The following is a 19,374-nucleotide window of genomic DNA, read 5'->3' as shown; positions in this document are numbered from 1 at the left end:
TCAGAACAATCCATGGTATGCACAACAAGGAGTGTCTTACATTGAGGACACTATGCAAGAGCTCTTCAACCCTGACGATGGTGATATTGATGCTGGTATTTTGTGTGCTATGGAGGTTTGTCATCTGTGCAAGGAAGTGGTTACCAATGCAGACATTAAGGACGTTCCACGGGATAATTAAGCTCCTCACTCTGCATGCAATGGAGATGTCGTGATGGAGGCAGTTGGTTATACAAAAGGCGATCATTCAGTCGCTAGTCGTGAATCAATGAAATTACATGCTTTGGCATATGTACTTGATCATAAGCATTTTTTAGTTTCACATACTGGCTCAAAGTTCATGGCTGACTGTCATATACCGGATCCGAGTACCCCCAGTACCTCCTATGAGCATCCCCACTGCTGGCCTGACCCCCTGTTTCCCCAGTCTGCTTCATTCCTCCTTCCCTGACAATGCACAAGTGCATCTCAGTAGGATTAGCCCTGCTACCTCTGCCTGACTCCGTTCTGCTCTTCCGACATTACCCCTATGTCCTCTGACCCCATACCCCTTCCATCCGACCCTATCTGGGGTTCCGCTCCTCCGCCCTATCGGTCCGCCCGATCCTATTCCTACTCTCTCCGCTTTTCCGCCCTGCTTGGATCCTTCGGTTCCGCTTGTAGTGACCCACCCGACCATTAGTCCGTCCGACTGCCTCACTGGTCCACTCCTAGACTAGGAACCACTCAACTGGTCTTATCCCCGTTTAGTATTATAGTTCCGCTTTTCGGGTTCCCAGTAATCCCTATACCCTAGCGAGTTCTGATCCTGTCGCATACATACTTTCCTCCAAGCCTTTTCTCGTATGTCTCAGTCATCCTATTGTAATCCTGTACACTCAGCACATAGCCTTCTGCTATGCTATGCTCATCACTTAGAGTATATAAATCCATGTACACTTGTCTGTAGATACTCAGTCTGAATATTACCTTTTCTAAGCCCTGCTCTTCTGTCCTTTGACTTAAAAGTCTTTCCCAAGTCAAAACTCCTGTTCCCCGGCCTAGGGGATTGACTCCCTAGGTTGGCTGTCCTCTGATCCTCCGACCCTCCGCTTCCCCGCTTCCCCATTCCTCTGTCCCACTGGTTCTGCGAGTTCCGCTATTCTGTGGGTTCTGCTATCCTGCAGGTTCCTCCGTTCCTCCGTTCCTCCGTTCCTCCGTTCCTCCGTTCCTCCGTTCCTCCGTTCCTCCGTTCCTCCGTTCCTCCGTTCCTCCGTTCCTCCGTTCCTCCGTTCCTCCGTTCCTCCGTTCCTCCGTTCCTCCGTTCCTCCGTTCCTCCGTTCCTCCGTTCCTCCGTTCCTCCGTTCCTCCGTTCCTCCGTTCCTCCGTTCCTCCGTAGTCCGACGGTCCTCCTTCAGAGGATCCCCATTCCGATGTCCTGTTGGAACCCATAGAACTCGCATCGGACTACATCCCAAAATTAGGGGCACGTACTCAGGTAAGGGGTGCAGCGTACGAGCTGAAGCCAAGCCCCCAGACTCCGCTTTACCCCGAGCACGGTCTTAACACTGACGCTGATCCTGGTCTGATGTCCTATTTATTTCCTCATCTAAATCCTTGGGGTATTGGTGGTTTCCACCATGTCAGTCGTTCGAAGGAGCAATTCATATCTTTTGAAGCACAGGTAAAGAATTTGCTTCACCAGGATAATTCAGCATTTTGTCGAGATGCTAATTTTGCGTGTGTTTGCTGGAACATGTTGCAGAAACGGGAAGTTAGCCTCAATACTTCCTTTTGTGTTGGTGTATCTGCGCAGCATTTGCTCGCTACTGAGTTGAAAATGGTGGCTCTCTTGTTAACAGGCTTGGCCGAGAAATGGTCGCATACATCATATCCAAAAACCTTGAATACAGAGGAAAAAAGAGTGCTGAAGGTGTTGAGGTGCTTAAATGTGTCAGCAAAATCTCTCAAGGGCAGTGCTGGGTATAAGCTGTGTTGTCGAAACGAAATCTGTTCATTAATGAAATGGTTTTGCATGCCTGCTTTGTTTGTCATGTTGAATCCTCACGATTTGACCAGCTGCATGATACCGATCATTGCTGGACTGGATGCAGTGGAGTGGTGGGCTATGTCTTTGTTTGATAGGGCCAAATTTGTTGCCTTGCACCCTGACATGGCTGCTGTTGCTTTTGATGCACAAATCAAGAGTTTTATTGATGTGATCTTGCGGTATAAACATGGTCCTGGTATTTTCGGACATTGTAAAGCATATTACGGGATGGTTGAAGCCCAGGGAAGGGGAACATTGCATTGTCATATGTTAGTATGGATCACAGGAAACCCAAGCCCACAGGATTTGCGCGATCGTATGGCTTCTGAGCCTGGTTTTCAAGATAAGATATTTGAATGGCTTGAAAGTATCATCAGCTGTGAGCTTCCTAACGATGAAGGCATTCACACAGAAATGTGTGAGGACAATGCAAATGTCCACAATGTGAAGAAGGTGAGAATGACCCGAGGTTGGATAGGCCACCGCAGGTAGCTGAATTATATTCAGAGTCATTCATGTTTGAATTTAATGAGTTTGTTACTCACCTCGCACTTGAGTGTAATTGGCATATTCACGGCGATACCTGTTTCAAACATCTGAAGAATGGGGAAAAACGGGGTGACAAAACATGCAAGATGAGGATGGATGGATCTGTTCAGGAATGTACTGTTGTAGATGAAGAGACCGGGTCAATTGAACTCAGGTGATGGCGTGCTCGCGTGAACAATTTCACTGATGTGGTGTTATTCTTGTTGCAGTGCAACACCGATACTCAATTCATTGGATCTGGTGAAGTGGCGAAGGCTACTGCTTTTTATACGAGTGAATATATTACAAAAAGTGAATTACCTCTTCATGTGGGTCTGCAGGCTCTGGAATATGCTATTAAGTCCAATGATTCTAAGTTTGAAACTGATGGAGACTCTTCTGCCACAACCAGGGAGCGCAGTTTGATCACAAAGTCGGTTAACGCCATGATGGGTCTTCAAGAAATGTCACATCAACAAGTTATGAGTTTTTTGGTCAGCAGCGGCGATCATTACACCAGTCATGTTTTCCAACCTTTCAAGTTCTATGAGTTTGTGAGTGCTATTTGCAGACTAGAGGATTGTTCAATTCATAGTCCTTCTGACAGTGAAGTAATTGATGATGACATCACAAATGTCATAGTAGAAGAGCAAATTTGTGTTCATGTGACTCACAATGGATTAGAGTTCTCTAGCGAGATTAGTGACTATTCTTTGCGACCGAGTGAAAAAGCTTTTGATCAACTTTGTTTATGGGAATTTGTGGAATGGACAAAGAAAGAACGTTTGCAAAATGATAACAAAGTGCATGGTGGTGATGTTGATGAGTTTGATAACAATGATTGTGATGAGGCTGTTGTGAATCAACGACATCAGGGATGACGGGCCTTAGCACAAGGGAATTTCTTGCCTGATCATCTGCAGTGCAACTCCCATGGTCTGCATCTTCGTAAACAACCTGTTGTTCCTGTCCTTCTCGGTGCTAACTTGCCTCGATGTGATCGCTCTGCAGAGGAATACAATCAGTATTGTTGTGCTATGTTACTTTTATTTAAGAATTGGTGAGACCTCACTGAGCTAAAAGCTTCCCATTCAAGTTGGCATGAAGCATTTGAAGCATACGAGTTCCCGTCACATTTGTGTGCACTTATATGTAACATGAATATTGAAAATGAGTGTAAAGATGCGTGAGATGCACATGCTGCGCTTGTGCGATAACGTCGTGCTCGGCCACACACTTTTGGGTCTGCAGGGGAATCTGATGAAGCAGTATCAAATGACCTAAGTGCGTTTGACAAAGCATTGTTTGCAGATCCTGCACTTGATCCCATCAAAGAGTCTTTGGAAGATACTGATGTCGATATTGTTGTTGACCCAGTTTCCTTGACTACTAGACATCTTGGAGACACGCTTGTCTGTTTGAGGGCTGCCAAAGATGCTGGCCTTCTTGATGCAGAAGTATCTCATGGAATTCCCCAAATAAGTGTGAGTGCTGATGCGGGTAGCATTGTCAGTGAGAATGATACAGAAGAACTAAAACATTATTCCTCGTGGATGCAGGCAGCTAAAAAGCGAAAGCACCCAATTGATATTGATTTGTCTGATAGTGTTGCAAAATGAGTTCGCTTAACACAAGAAGGTAATGATTCTGGTATCACCGTAGAGCAGTTAGCAGAAACATCTGAAGATGCAACTGGCAATGGACCTTCAGGCGTGACAGATAAGAAGTTGGTGGCTGAGCAGATCATCGAGGAATTTGGTTTGAAACATAATGAAGAACAGGAAAGAGTGTTTTGCTTAGTTAGTGATCACTTTATCAGAGGTGACGGCAAGCAGCTTCTGATGTTTTTGACTGGCATTGGAGGCTCCAGAAAAAGTCACGTCATCCATGCCATAGTCGAATTTTTTCGGCGGTGCGGAGCTGCTAAAAGGTTGACACTCAGTGTGCCTACTGGTGGTGCAGTGGTGTTAATCAATGGGTACACGATTCATTCACTTACATTTCTGCCCAAACGACGTGGGGCGGTCAAAAAAAATGAGTTGGAAGCAATGTGGCGCACAGTAGATTATCTCATTTTGGACAAGGCATCTCTCATGTCCACTGAGCTGTTGAGTGAGGTATGTCAACGGATGAGTGAGGCAAAAGCATGGGATGAAAGTGTCACATTCAAACCTTTTGGCGGTGTAAATATCATTTTTGGTGGAGACATCGGACAGCTGCGCCCACCTAAATCCAATGCAGTATATAGTTATAAACTGGTTAAAAACCCAGGACTGGCAACAGCTCAAAGTGTTCATAGGCAGACTGCATTACATGGGGCATTTCTGTGGCAACAGGTTGGTAAAGTAGTAGAGCTGAAGCAAAATTGGCATGCCAAAGAAGACCCAGTGTTTGTAGCAATGCTCGAATGCATTCGCAAAGGTCATGCAAGAAGAATTGCCTCAGATGATGGAGTGTAATCTGATTACACGGTGCTCAAGACTCGTATGCTTAGTTATCTTAAAGAGCATTCTCCGGATGAGTTTGCTGATTTTTGCAACGTGCCTATAGTCATTACCCATAAGCTATTGAGAGATGTGTTAAATGAGGCGAAGGCCAGACAATATGCCATTCAAACAACTCAACCTTTCTTCATGTACCATGCACAGGACGAGGTCTCTGGGAAAGCCGCTACTGCAGAACAACAAGAGAGACTGTGGCAAGTAACAATGACAGATTGTCATGATGCATTGGGTCATTTGCCATTGTTAGCAGGAATGCCTGTTATGATTACAGAAAACACCGCCACTAGCTGCAAGGTGGTCAATGGTAGTTGAGGCACATTGAAATCAGTAAAGTATGAGATCAATGAATTAAATCGAAGATATGCTGGTCTGTGCGTTTGTGGAGGTGCCTGGAAGTGCTGTAGAGATTGAAGGATTGGCCAGTATGATTGTGCCTATATTTCCTACAGCAGTCAGTTTTTCTTTTGTTGCTGGTGACAAGACCTTCACCGTTAGACGCACACAGTTACCATTGCTGCCTGGATGGGTGTTCACCGACTTCAAAGTACAGGGCAGCTCCTTAACAAAGGTAATTGTTGATCTGACGTGTGCGAAATCTCTACAAAGTATATATGTAATGCTGTTGCGAGCTCCCAAACTTAATGGGATTGTGGTATTACGATGGTTTTCTTCTCAATGGCTCAATAGTGATTTGCAGGCCGATGCAAGGGAGGAACTGCGACACCTAGAACTGTTAGATAATGAGACAAAATTATACTGTGCTGCTAGAAAGATGTAAAGTGATTTATTTGTTCAATCTATGTTGTAAATGTGATGGGCTTCACAAAGTCTGTTCCCGTCCCACATGTACTCCCACCGAGGCACCATATGATCGAGTGAGAACTCTCTAATCCTAAGAAACACCAGTTGCTACGTTTAGGAGTGACTTCGAAAGGGAAACAAAGACAAGCATGATCTATAGTGCTGCAAATTTGGAGAGGACAGTGCACAGATTGTTGACACGTGTGATGTCCCCACTGACCATGGCCGGTAGTTTGAATGTCGAACCCCCTAGAAGTGTATTTGGCCAATCCAAGCAGAGAATTGAGCATGCACATCTTATCATGCCACATCAGAGGGTTTAGAAGCCCTTTGTGCTCCGTGGTGAGACCAGGATATGCACAGAAGATGCTGATGTGGGAAATGAAATTCATCGCAATGGTAGAATGAAAGTCGAATAGAGGCCCAGCAATCATATCTCCCTTGCTCTCGTTAACATAAATGGTTCTGGAGTCTGCAGTTCGAAAAAATGTTAAGACTTGATTAAGATTAGGAGTATAGGTGTGTTCCTCTGAGCAAGATAGTGTATATCCTTGCATGCTCAAAAATCTGATGAGAGCATTGGATCCACAGGAAGATAAATAAAGGTTGAGGTTGTTGCTTCTGAAAGCTGATGCATCGGTCATTGTGAGAATCAATTGTAACGCGCAGGAGTTGCCAATAAGAATATTGATGGAGCGCTGGAGATCTATGAATCCCACGGTGTCGTCAACAAACTGTTTCAACAAAGAGTTTCTTTTGACCTCAACATAGTGTTTGATAGTGCAGCGACTAAGGGTGTTGGTAGCAGCCCATGCACTCAGTGTGATAAGAGGAAGTTCATTCATGATGAGGTGTACAATGTCATTGGGCAAACACTGTATGGTGGTGGACATGATGCACTGTAGTTCTAGATGTGTATGAGAGTGTGACAATTTATAGAATATTGGGTGTCTCCCGGATGTCTTACGGATGTTTCAGCTTGATGTAAGTGATACAAAAAAAAAATAGCCCCTTTTTTCGACTCATCTCTGACTGCTATGACATCAATTATGGTCTCTCACTCTCCAAAAAAAAGGAATACCAATAATACGGGGTAATGTTGCTATTGTCATTTGTGTTGACGACACTGAGACTTTTTTTGTTAGTTTTCAGCATGCATGAGCTGGCCAATGAAATTGACCAATATCTTGACTTTTTGTCTTGATTAACTTTATCTGCCACAAATACATTTCTGCGGCGGTTTTCTCTAAGATCCCATGCCACTTTCTTTACCATGTCGTTGCGCCACTACGTGAATGCTGACATCTTAGCATTCCTTAATCTCATTGTCTCCAGTGGAGGAGCTATCACTGGATCAACCACACTCTCAATCCTGGTATGACCAACGCAATGGAAACCATAAGATTTGAATATTGTGATACCGAGAGGTAGAGGCGACATTATTCATACCTTTCTCATCAAATTGAGGTATCACTTGCTATCAGCAAATGAAACACTGGCTGTGCATTCTCAGATGATGGATTACATGCTTTCACATCGTGTCTACACATCAAACACCGATGTGGACACTCAAGTTACCATAACTGAAAGCACCGACAACTCAATTTTGCAGGTCATCCTGGGAAGCCCATGCACGACTGATATGGTTTTTGCCACGCCTACTGGATTATTTTGTGCATATCCGCGTTTGTTGTTAGCCCAAATTGTTCTTCAAGGATTCCCACTGCGGTCCTATAATCGAAGATTTCGAAAGCAGATACACCATGAAGCAATTCTTAGTGCTCACCGACACCTCTCAACTTCCCGGTGAATGCAGTGTAAAGTGTCCTCCATTATGGCACAGCACAGCGCGAGACCAAACCACTTTAATTGTGGACTGGGCCATCAACATCAGAGGAAGCAATGCATCAAATGCTTTGAGGCACTTTACAGGTCCGCTGTATTTGTGGTGTCTCAATCGCATATGCTACAACACACTGTGTCAGCTGCAAAGACACGATGTTGAAGATATACGGTTTGCAGCGGCGTCCGCTGAACAAATCATTGAAGTCAGGCATAACATTGCGGAGCATCCAATAAACTATTATATTTATGAGTTTAACAGTACTCTAATTGAAAGGCAGATGTTATCTGGTGGCTGCCATGCTGTCATTTTCTCTGCTTTCTGTGAAACGCCCATGCTGGTTCAAGTTCCTCTGTGCCTGGGTGTCGATGAGTTGCATTCTTTGGACGATTTGTTCACGTCTCTCTGGATTAACGAGTTTGGTCGCAACACCGCCATCATCAATCCAAGTATTGAGCAAGTTGCGATAGATAAACACCCTATGTCCAGGGAAGCTCTACCATTCAGGCTGGTGTACTGTTCACAATTTTGGATGCAGTGGAGGACAAATTACCTTTTGACGCATCTCGCTGATCGAACAAATGGGTTCGACAAAAACTTAGAGTTGGAGGGCAATCTACTTGTATTCAAACAATCTATGATTGATTTCACCACTATTTTGGACGTTAATGCTGCTGACATTGCATTGATCTCTGATGTGACAATATGGTAAGTGCAAATCGGATTTACAGATATATGACTTTTCACTGATAGTGACAACAGGGCAGCTCACACTTTTCAACTCCATTGCGCAAAACTGAAAATGCCTGAGCTTGATATACTATCTGCAGATGATGAGACTACAGCCATAATCAACGAGAGGGAAGGTTGTGATCATGGTATTCATTAACACAATAAACATTTCATATAAGTTTCTGTTATTATTATCAAACCTGTATGACTGCAAAGCGAGCCAGTTGCATGAAAATTAATATAGGAGGTTTGTGACATTTAAAGAACATCACTATGTGACAAGAATACAATTGAAGTCAATGGTGTATGGTAACCCCTGTCTGACTCCTCAACTGCTCTCTTACCAGAACATCCTGCATCGGTAACAGCATGTCATCCATACAAGGTAACACGACTTCAATATTCGCAGAGCGACAACTAATAAGGGATCAGCGTCTAATGGTTATATGGCCCATGATCTTTGGCCTGCTGAAATTACAGAACAGATTGAATGGCTACTTGCAGACAACAGCTTGGTAACATGGCAGAAATTTCCCCTTACACTAGGATGCCTCATTGAATGGGCGGACATATATAAAGACAAGGAGAAGAAGGATAAGGCGCAAGATCACCTGCTGGTATACAAATGCATGCCAAATGCCAAGCCAGGGGCATTGTATCCTGTGTCGATTCGGATGCATGGGTATCTCAATCATTTTTGCTTGGAGAGGTTAGGAAACTGGTCCAGGTAAGTCGGTGTGACCCAAAAAAAAAGAAGGCTCACATATTTTGCAAGGCGTGTAAATGATGTTCGGACAGCAGTTCAACATGTTTCTTTGTCAGTCTGGTGGACACAAAGATCCATGGAGAGCGATGGCGGCAGCAGCCAATCTCACAGGCGATTATGTTAGTCGCCATCTCAAGATCCCAATGAAAGGCATCAAGGATGGACAAGATATCTTTTTCCAATGACGTGTGTTTGAAAAGGTATGTGGGACTTCATGACATGCCTGATTTCTGACTAAATACAATATGGCAGGGACAAGACACTGCTACACAGGCCCTCAGCAGCAAAGATGACCCTGAACAAAACTATGACACCATTAAACAAGAGTGGACTGTATGCGAATTTTTTCCTGTGGGAGAGTTATCAGACAGTGGCAAAATCATTCCTCTTGATCATCTCTTGCTTACCAGAGGCGACTTCATTGAAGTAGGAGCTGAAATGGATTTCGTGATTGGGAGAGACAGAGCATCACGACCGATTCTGAACACATACATGACATGTACATATGTACTCCGCCTCATCCCTCAACACATTGCCAACAAGTTAAACAAGGTAAAATCAGTCTCCATGTCCAATGTGCATGTTACTCAGACTAAATTCCTAGTTAAACAATGATCAGTCCAACAAAAAGAAATGGACAAGACTGATCAAATCAGAGGAAACACCATGGAAAAAGTTACATACTGTGTTGATATTTGACAAACCAGAATAGTGCCATCTCATGTATGAGCAATAGATAGGAGAACAATGCCAAGAAAATGCTTGAATGACAAACCAAAGGGGCCTTGAAAATAGGTATAAAAGAGAGGAAAAAGTGGAGTATAACATGAACCCCTGAACCCATATTTCCTTCAATCACAATGACCAACTGTCATATACCTGATCCGACCGCTCCGTTATTGATATCCGCTCCACTTTCCGACCCCTCCAGCTCCATCCATCCTCCGCTCCGTCCAATCACAAGTCCGCATTCCACCCTACACTTCCGCTCAACCACTCAACCGGTCCCCTTCCATAAACCTCTCCATTCAACTGGATCTTTTTCCCCTTTTAGATATATACTTTCCCCTTTGGTACATAGACCCTTGCTTCCGGATGACCGGTAATTCCTATTACCACTCAATCACTGATCCGACGTGTACATATTGATATCCACTCCAACTTATGTCTTCGCCTATGTAAAATACTTACAAACTATATCCTTGGTACATAGCTTTACTACATAGTTATCCTGATCACTGCCTCATACATAGAAGTATATAACATATCCTGTACTTAGATATTTTCCTTAGTCTTAATATTACTTGTCTTCTCACAGTTACCTCTTGTGAGAATTCTCAGCAGGACCTTGCCTCCTCTGGACACAAGTCTCAACTTGTTGTCACCTCTGACCCTCCGACCCTCCGCTCCAACTTAGAGCCGTGCTCTAAGTCCTCCCCTTATTACTCCGCCCCTATCAAATATCCTCCTTCACCCCTCTGCATTATCCTCTGCCTTTCCCACCCCTACCAACATTCCCCTGCTCCTATTCACTCTCCGCATCACTCCCTGCCTTCTCCGCTCCGCTCCTAGTCGGTCTGCTGCTAGTAGCTCTTATTCCCTGACCCTCAAAGCGGACCCAAGTGGTCCATTCGTCCTACCGTCGGACAACATCAGACCCGCTCCAAATTCAGGGTATGTACTCAGCTAAGGGCGCAGCACAAGAGCTGAAGCCAAGCCCCGACCCCTCTGCTTCCTGAGTCGGCACAGTACCTAACAAATAGTACCAAACTATACAATGTTCAACGTAATGAGCTCTTCACTGTCGGATAACGCAGGGACTTCTGACAACAGACTAAAGACAATGAGAAACAACGAACAATTGAAAATGTAGTCACTGCACCATGAAAGAGCTGAACTGATAGCAATCACATCAACCATTTCAATGGACTGAGGTGTGGCAAGGGCTGACATCTTGACAACGAGATATGGGCAATCATGACGAACAACATGTAAACGATGGTCAAAAAGAACCATGAGGGGGACCATGACACCAACAGCATTACACAAGCGAATGCACAAGCTTTCCACCTGGTATGCATTGACGAAGTATTGATCGACAGCAATGATGTCCCAAGCATCAGGAAGGTCATGGATCACCAACAAAACAAGGCCATTACAAAAATTGGGGCCAACATAGAACGCACGTATGTGAGACGTCATAGACATAGAATGGTAGTTGATATAGTAGATGATTAAAAGCTCAAATGCAGGAGTGCAAGAACCATACATCACAAGAAACCCCTATTAAAAGGGGTATGCCAAGCCGATAGAAAAAAAGATATAACAGAACAGAAAAACACTCCTGTTATGTCAAGGTGCCGATTCGGAGCCTGCCGGAGAGTCAGCACCAAGCATCCAACTGAGTGTAATGCTTAGTCTTTACCTTCTTATTGTTATTCGAATCATAGTATCCACATATCAGCATATTCTTTACCATCCTTCATTTATTCATTCCCTCAGTATCCTAATAGCTTGTCATACTTTATCACTTTCCTTCCGAAATTTTTTAAAGCACACTTCAATTTGAGTCGACCTTATCTGTTCAATCAATGACCCACCAACACCTGAATCTGCAGCTCCCAAGCTCGCCAATGCCTCAGGCCAGTTCTTCAGGGCCTACCACCCCTGCAGATCCACAACCTCAACCTGACGCAACAGACCAACCAGCCAAGACAGGCAGAGATGCAACTCGCACCAGGACTGCAGCAATGAGGCAATCAGCTAGAATCGCAAACATAGGTGCCAACACAGAAGACACAGCAGCTGCCCAAGGAAGCTCTTCCAAGGTAACACCACTACCTGGTGCCCCAGCTAAAGCTGCAGCCAAGCCAGCAGCAAAACCGTCGGCCAAGCAGGCCGCCCCAAAACAAGCAGCCCCAGCCACTGCGCCTCCCGCACCAAGTCCCCAATCTCCACCCACTGCAGCACCAGCGCAGCAGACAGCTGACATAGCAGCGTTGCTCACCTGGATCGCACAACTTGAGCAAGAGCAGGCAGCAAGGAACACTCAACCCATAGAGCCCCCACCCAAGGCAGCCAACCCCACGCTTTTCACGTCCCCAGAAGAGGTAGAGAAAGCAAGAGCTGCTATCATTGCAGCCAAGAAAGACGAGCCCAAGGTCTCCCTTCCTGACGTGGTTCCAGGATTCAAAGTGAACCCCCTCGATACTGGTGAGAGTCGCCCCCCACATCACAAATTGTTTAGAGGCTTCGAGCCACACGCACCTAGGGTCAGCGATCAGTGCCTTGGGTCCCACCCATTCAATCCAAGGCACTCGAATACAGCTGCGTGCCTGAGTGCACTTGGCATCAACACTGAGCTGAAGGCCAGTGCGAGTTAGTAGAGCAATAGGCTCTGTCACTAAAGGCAGCTAACAGACTATACCAGGCTGCAGGCCAAGCTAGTCTCTCGTCTGACCATAAAGTGGTCCGAGGCTGAAGGCCAACCTACGACCTCGTTTTTTGCAATGCACATTCCGAGCTAGGGCTTGTTAAGCCCCTTGCACCCATACTCAACAAAGTACAAGAGCTAATGTCGAGCCGTTGTTGTCAGCTGTTCCGCCCAAGGTCAACGAGGCTTTCAAGGCCTTCAAATATGTGCTGTATAGCACACTCACCTCATCAGCCTGGTGGCAAGCAATAAGGAGCAGCAAAGAAGCCTTCACCATCTCCGCATCAGGCTCACTGATGGCCAAAGGTCTGGATCGCAGAAATGAGAGAAGCATAACACTGTCAGACTGGATTGGAGCAACTGATGTGGCAGAGGATCGCACTGAACACTACCATGTGATTGCATGTGTGAAGGCACTGAAGGCACACCACAGCATGGTCCTAGGACTAAGCTGTTCCCACTCATGGGACATTGCAGTTGAATACGACATCCAGCAATGCAAAATGGTAGCGCAACACCCACAACACGACCTATCCCAGCTAGATGACAGAGCGCTAACAATAATCGCGACTCGCATAGTTACCAGGCAGCCCGCCGTCACGGCGTCATATGGTCAGCCTCAGCTTAAGAGACAGCCACCACCATCGTCATCACAATTTCAACAGCCACCTAAGAAGAAAGCCAGGCTCCAGTGCTTTCGGTGCAGAGGAGCAGACCACCTACCAGGGTGACTGCACAGCAGAGTCAACTGTCACTGGGCACCCAACGGCCCATATCGCATCCTCAGCCAAGAGCGCACATGCCCTCACTGCCCCAGGCGGAAAGATTTTCTGCATCAGCTGGGCAAGATTTTCCAGCTGCCACTTTGCCAATGCCTGCATCAACTACCACGGATGCAGCATATGCGGAGACACTGCCCATGGTGCAGGAACCTGCAGAGCAACCAGGGCTAGATCCTAGATGCGTGGTCACACCCCTCATCGCATCAAAGCTCAAAGAGCTATTATATGAATATAATATATACGAAGACTGGAAACATATAATATCCAACATCAAAGAAGGCTTCAATGTAGGAGTCAGAGAAACACCAAAACCACATTGACATTTCGAGAATCACGCATCTTCACAACTCAACATCAACATAATAGACCAATATATAATCAGCGAGCAGAACACCGGGCGTTACTCTCGCGCATACTCAGTATCAGAACTAGAATCATTAATTGGCCCGTTCCGCACTTCCCTGCTTGGCCTAGTACCAAAGCCGCACTCAATGAAATTCAGGCTTGTCCAGGACATGTCATATCCATGCAACAATCCTGAGAACCCGTCCATCAACACCGGCATAAACCCAGACTCATTCCCAACGGAATGGGGCACGTTCGACAGCGTAGTGGAGCTAATTCTCTTGTTACCAGACGGTTGCGTTGCAGCCACATTCAACATCGCATCAGCTTACTGAATCGTACCTGTCCACCCCAGCCAGCAATGGGCGTTGTGCATTCTCTGGCACAATCTCGTATATGTCAATTGAGCTCTAATGTTCAGATTGAGCTCGAGTGCAGGATTTTTCGGATCAGTGGCAGACATGCTCGTATCCATATATGAGAAGGCTGGTTTCGGCCCAATCCAAAAATGGGTGGACAACTTTTTCGTTATCCGCCTCCCGCACCAAACATGGACAGAAGAAGAGTTCATCAAGCTTTCAGCCTTTTTTGGAGTTCCGTGGAGCTTGGAGAAACTGCGAGCATTCGCGACAATCCAACAGTACATAGGTTTCGATTGGGACTTAGCACGAAGAATGGTGTCACTCCCAGAGGAGAAAATGACCAAGACCTTGGCGCTAATTCAGTTGTGGCTGATGAAAGGCTCGTGTTTCACAGCAAGCGATGCAGCAAGCTTACACAGCAAGCTTGTGCACATATCAGCAATTTTCCTGCTAATTTGCCCTTTTCTTTGCTCAATAGTGCTCTTCACCAACAAGTTCAAGTCACAGCGAGCGTGACTACATGTACCGAGTACGCTAGTCGCTGACCTACAATGGACCACAGAGATATTGTCAATATCACCGTGCAAGAGACCTCTATGCACCCAACACCCAATAGACCTACAGTGGTGGGGTGATGCGAGTACATCATTTGGAGTTGGCGTCGTAATTGGATGGCACTGGGCAGCATGGAAATGGAGAGACGGTTTTTCGTGTTGGCCCAGGCCTCGAGCACGACATTGGATGGGCCGAGGCCACTGCTGTGGAACTCAGGCTGAGGTTAGCCATCCACCTTGGACTCCCAGATCGAGCCGACGCCAAAGGAAAGGACAGTTCATCCTAGTGCGATCGGACAATGCAGGAGTGGTCATGGTCATAAACAAAGGCCGGTCACGAAATCAGTCAAAAAACGTTGTCCTCAAAGAAATCTATCTATTGCAGGTAACAACAACTAACTTAAAGTTTACTCGAGCTCACGCCTCATCATAGGCTCACCATGGCATACACCTCAAAGTCAAACACGTACCTGGACAAATCAACATATCGGATCCACTCTCGCGTGGTGACATACAAGCCTTTCTAGAAAATTCTTCTGGCCCATCATTCAGGACCGACTTTCCATTGCCGCCACATCTCAATGACAAAATGTTGTTTGTTACAGCCTAACCTCTTCATCAACCAACCCCGCACCTCCAACGCCTCAAGATTTATTATCCCTTCGACCATCACCACTACGCCCACCATGCCCAGCAGAAGATCGCATTTTCTGCTGGCGCGGCGTCAACACACCTCCCCCATCCATGATCAATCATCCCGTCATTCATTTTCTCACCAACGCCTCAAACCAAGCATCGCTTCAAGAAACAACAAGCTATGGCTCAGGCCTCAGAAAGTTCCACATGTTCTGTGACATATTCTCCGTCCCAGAAGCAGGCCGTTTGCCAGCATCATTCAAAATGCTGCACTCATTTGCCCTTTGGGCCATCTCTGATCCTTCCACAGCAGAATCATTTCTAAAGTCAGCATCATTTGAAGCAGTGCCCTTTGAACCAGTTTCTGTATCAGTAGCAAGAAAATACCTTTCCGCTATCTGCACATGGCACATAGCGCAAGGTTGGCCACCCCCGCTATCACCAGAACATTTCACGCAAATTAATTGGTCACTTCGAGGAATGGAGAACTTGCAAGGTACTTGTTGTAAACTGGTCAGGCCCCCAATTACACTCCAGATGCTAACGGCTATCAAAGCCACCCTGCGGTTAGATCAGCCGTTCGATGCATGCATATGGGCTATGTCCAGCTGTGCATTCTTTGGAATGATGCGCTTCGGAGAAGTCGCAGTCAAAACACGTATGAGTTTCGACAAGTCGAAACATATCACAAGAAAGGACATTTTCATCAGAGTAGATTTAGCAGGAAAACCTTATGCCAGGCTTGACCTCCCTTGAGCCAAGACAGCAAAATCTGGGGAAACGCAATCCGTATTCATCATGGAACAAGGTGATCTATGCCTAATCCAAGCATTGCAGGAATTTAGCAGAGGTCGTGGCCAGCGTTACCAGAAGACCCACTGTTTTCATGGAGAGACAACAAAGGGCTCATTCACCCAATGGTTAAGACTTGCGCCATTGAGAGCATCAACAGCATATTAACCGCCTGGAACTGGGGAACGACCTTCGGGCACTCATTCAGAATCGGCAGCGCCTCATTCTACCTAGCTAACAAAGTGGACCCAGAGATAGTGTTAAGGTCGTGCTCAAGGGAGAGGTTACTCAAAGGGCTTCGGCTTCAGCTTATGTGCTGCGCCCCTTACCCGAGTACGTGCCCTTAATTTCCGGGGGACAGAGGGGAAGTCCAATGGAAGTCTGGGGAATTCCGGAGGACAGAAGTCGGTGGAGTTCGGCGGAACTCCGGAAGACTTATGTGGGGATGGAATAAGGCTACTATGGAATTCCGGAGTAGAAACAGAACAGAGGTTAGACTACCCTAAGGTAGAGCTGGAGAAGTAGTCCTAAGGTTTAACCCCTAAGACTCAGAGGTGGACAAGAGGTGAGACTCAAGTCCGGAGATTGCAGGAATGAGCAGAACTAAGATGATATTCGAACTGAGGAGTTCCGGAGTATTACAGGGGTTTATATACTGTAGGTATCATGTAAGTAAATCAGTCAGCAAAGGTAAGAGCTATGTACGAAGCATGTGGAAAGTCTATTACTAAGTATAACGGATCAAAGCAGTGAAGTCGGAAATGAAGTAAGAATGGACGGATCAGTAAGCATAGTGGAATAGGACATAACCAGTAACCGGAGCAATAGCTGATCTTAAAGGAGTTAGGGGTGAGTGCAGAGATGAAGGCGGAGCACCGGGCGGAATAGTAAGATGGAGGACCGGACTTCAATGAAGTAGATCTGGAATTCCAGATCCGGAGGTATGGGATATGACAGATAGTGCACATAGCCGGTTGCTGGAAGTCCCTAGCATATGAGACTTACATCAGGGCATTCGAGCAAATAGCAACGCAGCACCTCAGTGGACTCGCCAGCAATCACACAAGCTGTCCTTAAGCTAGCTCACTTGGTTGGGTTTAGCCGCTGAAATTCAGCCGCAGTTGGAGCTCACCAGCATTGGGGTAAGTGGCTCATTCCTTCAGCGTCCAGCCTGAGCTAAAGCTCGGACTCAGCCCAACCGTTCAGAGCCTTCGCCTTAGTTCATCTTCACCAATTCAACAGTCGAGGTTGGAGCCCAACTCCTTTCCACATCACACCATGTCAGATAACATATGCACCACCTCATTGACGGGAATACAAAGATGTGAGTGCTCTGAGTAACACGCAAATGAAAGAACAATTGACACAATAGAAACAGTCTTGACTGCACGTGAACTGATAGCAATGGTTCTCAAACCCATGCCATTGCCAGAGCTTCTATGTTTCGCCCAAGCCTGTTGCGCTGTAAGATTCAGCGCACTGGACATCATAACGAAGCGATATCAGGTCATTCTAGGACCATATGTTCCACAACGACTTGAAAAATTCAACAAACTTTTAACAAATACATGCGGGATTATCACAGGATCGTGTGCCATCAATATGCTGCTTGGCACGCCTCAATATCTGACAAGAGATCTGAACCTCGTCGTGCCATGTGGAGGTTGGTCCTTGATGGAGAACTTCATCTTGGATGACCTGCATTACACGCCCACATCAACAAGCATACATCCGATCATGAAAAACCAATACCGCAGATTCAAAGCTTACACAAAGCACGGTCAGTGAGTCACTTTGATGGAGACAGTAAGGCCATGGGATGCACTGCAACCCATTGCAGAGGCACCTTCCACCATTGACATGACAATGATGACCCCTGGAGGGATTGTGACTTTCTATCCAGAGATGACATTAGACTGGATCAGATACTCTACCCATAAAGGAGACGAACTACAACTGGGACAACACTTAGGGAGCAAAGGCAGCAACCGCTTTCGCATAGAGCGAAGCACAGCATTCCTCAGGCACATGTGTGGTGCAAATTGCCCGACACTCTGGCAGAACATGCGCAACCACAAGGAATATCTCGCGCTCGACTGGGATGCGCGCTTCACGGTAAAGAGGGCAATCACCAACAGCGACCTGGAATGGTGCATGGCCACTGTATGTGAAAACCCAATGTGTCCTTTCCGGTATGAAGTTGTTGGATGTAACACCATATGCCTGCCTATGTCTATGCCAGAAAGTCAGGACAGCATTGATGAACAAATGTTTAATATAGATGACCACAAACCAGTGCGTATTGCCACAAAATAAATGGTACACTGCTAAATAAAGATTAGAGCTATCCCATAGCATATCAAGGAATACTCTATGCGACTGCAAGCGCAACACCACGCATAGTAGACATTCCCTTGCAGGATGGAGTTGCTGAGCTGCGAGACTTAAATGATCTGGATGTCACCTATTAGGTAAACCAACATCAACAGGGAACATTCATTGCTTACAGACAACACCTCCGAAAGACCGTGCCGATCATTCCAAATGCAGAGACAGAGCCGGATCACATATACACTTTCTTTTTTGAGAGCGCGAACACCTCTCCTCCTCCAAATTCATTGACAGATGAAATCGTCCGACCAAGGAGAAGAACCATACAACATAATGGGAATCTTCTGGTCATCAAGAGTAAGCGAGGAGACAGGAGGGAGATCAGCAACATGACAACAGAGGATATTTCCTTGATGACATACATTGTGAAAGTGTGAGTTTGATTGTAAAAACAGCGTGACGAAACTGACAAACAAAAGGGTCCTGGAGGACTTGTGCCTCAACAAAGAACCAGACTACCTTCCAAAGAAAAGGAAGGTAAGATGTTGAAGGGAAAAAAATACATCGAGGATTCAAACATCAATGTGTTCTTGATAATTTGTAATAAATGACGCACTTTTTCCACGTTCACAAAGTAATGAGAACCTTTTGGATAGATGACCTTGAACCAATCTTGGGACACATACTGATGATTGGCAAATGGTACTGTCATAGGAGGGTCAATAGTGGTACAAACATTGGGGACCCTTTAACAACACCCACCTTTATGCCCACAACTCTACAAATGTAAGTACAGGGGAACAATCATGCGTTCTTCATGGTGAGAGTAACAGCTAGCAAGGAAATAGAAGCGGAAACCATAAACAAAAGTGGCTATGCCATGGAACATTACTTAAGTTAGTGTACTGTTACTATGATTCAGTCTATTTGCAATAA

At 45.8% G+C, this 19,374-nt stretch overlaps 5 protein-coding genes across 5 annotated transcripts; all 5 read left to right on the top strand.

The window, feature by feature from the left end:
- Positions 1-3,727: 3,727 nt before the first annotated feature.
- On the top strand, positions 3,728-5,839 carry EDB91DRAFT_1239688 (uncharacterized protein; the record flags this gene model as incomplete). Its single annotated transcript, XM_041321892.1, has 17 exons — positions 3,728-3,800; positions 4,178-4,356; positions 4,393-4,432; positions 4,454-4,498; positions 4,520-4,573; positions 4,604-4,617; positions 4,642-4,678; positions 4,703-4,738; positions 4,763-4,804; positions 4,829-5,010; positions 5,038-5,041; positions 5,063-5,097; positions 5,122-5,135; positions 5,157-5,290; positions 5,312-5,358; positions 5,395-5,432; positions 5,458-5,839. The coding sequence occupies 17 exons, from the start codon at positions 3,728-3,730 to the stop codon at positions 5,837-5,839; spliced, it is 1,356 nt and encodes a 451-aa protein (XP_041171204.1).
- Positions 5,840-8,949: 3,110 nt separating this feature from the next.
- On the top strand, positions 8,950-9,722 carry EDB91DRAFT_1023767 (uncharacterized protein; the record flags this gene model as incomplete). Its single annotated transcript, XM_041312607.1, has 3 exons — positions 8,950-9,164; positions 9,236-9,326; positions 9,456-9,722. Coding segments are annotated over 3 exons (573 nt in total), but the record flags the coding sequence as incomplete, so codon positions are not given.
- Positions 9,723-11,794: 2,072 nt separating this feature from the next.
- On the top strand, positions 11,795-13,596 carry EDB91DRAFT_1086889 (uncharacterized protein; the record flags this gene model as incomplete). Its single annotated transcript, XM_041316136.1, has 3 exons — positions 11,795-12,581; positions 12,799-13,248; positions 13,322-13,596. The coding sequence occupies 3 exons, from the start codon at positions 11,795-11,797 to the stop codon at positions 13,594-13,596; spliced, it is 1,512 nt and encodes a 503-aa protein (XP_041171202.1).
- A 1,692-nt stretch (positions 13,597-15,288) lies between these two features.
- Positions 15,289-16,071, top strand: EDB91DRAFT_1061829 (uncharacterized protein; the record flags this gene model as incomplete). The annotated part of the gene is made up of 2 exons (XM_041314481.1): positions 15,289-15,641; positions 15,696-16,071. Coding segments are annotated over 2 exons (729 nt in total), but the record flags the coding sequence as incomplete, so codon positions are not given.
- A 1,455-nt stretch (positions 16,072-17,526) lies between these two features.
- Positions 17,527-19,374, top strand: EDB91DRAFT_1086887 (uncharacterized protein; the record flags this gene model as incomplete). Its single annotated transcript, XM_041316135.1, has 7 exons — positions 17,527-17,887; positions 17,915-18,270; positions 18,389-18,402; positions 18,617-18,871; positions 18,894-18,975; positions 19,235-19,334; positions 19,361-19,374. The coding sequence occupies 7 exons, from the start codon at positions 17,527-17,529 to the stop codon at positions 19,372-19,374; spliced, it is 1,182 nt and encodes a 393-aa protein (XP_041171200.1).

Source organism: Suillus paluster (assembly GCF_016628075.1).
Source record: "Suillus paluster strain FC165 chromosome Unknown EDB91scaffold_109, whole genome shotgun sequence".
Classification (NCBI taxonomy): domain Eukaryota; kingdom Fungi; phylum Basidiomycota; class Agaricomycetes; order Boletales; family Suillaceae; genus Suillus; species Suillus paluster.
The sequence above is the reverse complement of the archived record's forward strand: the minus strand, read 5'-3'. Positions and strand labels throughout refer to the sequence as shown.